Raw genomic sequence first — 2,458 nt, 5'->3', positions numbered from 1 at the left:
AATCCAGGGATGGCTGTAAGCAAGTTACAATATTATATAAGGTTAAGATAGCAATGTTACCCTTGAATTACATAATTTTTATAACTACTTTTACCACAGATAATTTCAGGAATTCTGAGAATTCTGGAGACTAGCCTAAAAATCACAGGGTGTTGTGAAAAAGATGCATAGTGTTTATCTGAAATCATTAGGAAGTTAAGGGGTATTTTCTTCAGGCACCATTGTTTCAAGTAGTTTCTTTTGCTAAAAGTTGCTTTTTAAAAATCTATCCACCACTAATTTAAGACAACTATGCTAGATTAAGTTGTTTCAAACTAGTTTATTTAGGGGTTCCATTTTCACTCCTCAATAGATTTTATGTATTTCTCATATGCTTCTTCACTCATTAGTTCATCTAATTCTGAAGGGTTAACTGAGTGTCATTTTTAGTTTCTTTAGGGGTTCCATTTTCACTCCTCAATAGATTTTATGTATTTCTCATATGCTTCTTCACTCATTAGTTCATCTAGTTCTGAAAGGTTACTGAGTGTCATCTTGATCAGCCAACCATCTTCATAACAAGATGTGTTGACAAGTCCTGGATTTTCTGCTAGAGCTTCATTAATTTCAGTTACTTCTCCTGATAGAGGAGAATAGAGTTGACTAGCAGCTTTCACACTTTCCAAAGCACCAAATTCCTCTTGTTTGTTCAATTTTGTCCCAACTTCAGGCAGACTACAGTAAACATCTCCCAAAGCTTCCTGTGCAAGATTGCAGATTCCCACTGTTCCAACACCGTTTTCTGTTGTTACCCATTCATGTTTGTCTGTGAATTTACGACCCGACAGCAGAGCGGGGCCGGTGTGCGGCGCCCGGACAGCGCCCGCCCGCAGTCTCCAGGGCTGCGGCGAGCAGGGCGCGTTGGGCACAGAGATGGCGCGCAGGCTGCGGACCACGGCCCGCACGCTCCGCGCCACTCGCAGCGCCATGTTCGCAGGGCCATCTCTTGTCTTAATAGTATTCTTTTCCTTTTAGCACTGAACAACATTCCATTGTCTGGATGCATCCCAGTTTGTTTATCCCTTCACCTACTGAAGAATATCTTGGTTGCCTCCCAGTTTTGGTGCTTATGACTAAAGCTGGTATAAACATGTGTGTAGGACTTAATTTTTCAACTCCTTTGGGTAAATACCAAGGAAAGTGATTGCTGTATTGTATCGTAAGGGTATCTTTAGTTTTATAAGAAACGGCCAAGCTGTCTTCCAAAGTGGCTGTACCATCTTTGCATTCTCACCAACAGTAAATGAGAATTCCTATTAGTTCATATGCTCATCAGCACTTGAGGTTGTTGATGTTTTGAATTTTGGCCATTTTAATAGGTATGTAGTGGTCTCTTATTGCTCTTTTAAGTTGCAATGTCCTAATGATATATAATGTGGAGCATCTTTTCATATGCTTATTTAACATCTGTGTATCTTCTCCAGTGAAGTGTCTGTTCAGGACTTTTGACCATTTTAAATCAAGTTGTTCAGTCTCTTATTGTTGTGTTTTAAGATTCCTTTTATATTTTGCATTATAATCCTTTTTCAGGTATGTCTTTTGCCAATATTTTTTCTCAGGCTTCGGCTTGTCTTCTAATTATCTTGAAAGTGTCTTTCGCAGAGCAGAAATTTTAATTTTAATGAAGTTCATCAATTATTTCTTTCAGTATCATTTCTTAGGTATTTTATCTAGACAGTCATTGCTTTGTCCAAGGTATCCTATTTTCTCTTATGTTAACTTCTAAAAGTTTTAGGATTTTGCTTTCAAAGTTAAGGCTTTGACTCATTATGATTTAATTTTTGAAGGCTTGTGTCTAGATTCATTTTATTTTCATGTTGATGTCCAGTTGTTCCAGTATTATTTGTTGAAAAGACTGTCTTTGCTCCATTGTATTGTCTTTGCTCCTTTGTCAAAGATCAGCTGGTTTTATGTATATGAGTTTCTTTCTGGGCTCTCCATTCTGTCCCGCTGACCAATTTACCTACTCTTTCACGAATACCACACTGTCTTGATTACTGTAGTTTTACAATAAGACTTGAAGCTTGGTAGTGTCAGTCCCCTAACAGTGTTCTTCTTCAATATTGTGTTGACTACTCTCTGCCTTTTGCTTCTGTATATAGTCTTTAAAAAATAGTTATTGATATCCACAAAATAACTTGCTGGAATTTTTATTGGGATTACATTGACTCTATAGAGCAAATTGGGAACTACATTTTGGCAATATTGAGACTTTCTATCCATGAACATACAGTACAATATTAGAGGTGATGCCAAGATATGTGCCAATATGAAAGAAAGCAAAAAAATCCCAGAAATGCCAACTCTGAAGGTTCATTTTTGAGACTCTAAATTAACATACAGTGGAAACTTCCCCGAATGAAGGTATTAAATACTTTTTTATATTTTCCCCATCTTTATTTGGATGTTCTTTTTTATA

The 2,458-nt window shown here is 37.0% G+C and overlaps 1 protein-coding gene across 1 annotated transcript; it reads right to left on the bottom strand.

The window, feature by feature from the left end:
• Positions 1-449: 449 nt before the first annotated feature.
• LOC112063108 (glycine cleavage system H protein, mitochondrial-like) lies at positions 450-968 on the bottom strand. The gene has a single exon (XM_024118016.3). The coding sequence runs from the start codon at positions 966-968 to the stop codon at positions 450-452; it is 519 nt and encodes a 172-aa protein (XP_023973784.1).
• Positions 969-2,458: the final 1,490 nt, after the last annotated feature.

The sequence above is a fragment of the Physeter macrocephalus genome, unplaced genomic scaffold (assembly GCF_002837175.3).
Source record: "Physeter macrocephalus isolate SW-GA unplaced genomic scaffold, ASM283717v5 random_3387, whole genome shotgun sequence".
Classification (NCBI taxonomy): domain Eukaryota; kingdom Metazoa; phylum Chordata; class Mammalia; order Artiodactyla; family Physeteridae; genus Physeter; species Physeter macrocephalus.
The sequence above is the reverse complement of the archived record's forward strand: the minus strand, read 5'-3'. Positions and strand labels throughout refer to the sequence as shown.

Excerpts from the sequence above, each read along its gene's own strand:
- LOC112063108 (XM_024118016.3), bottom strand. The coding sequence starts at position 968 with ATGGCGCTGCGAGTGGCGCGGAGCGTGCGGGCCGTGGTCCGCAGCCTG.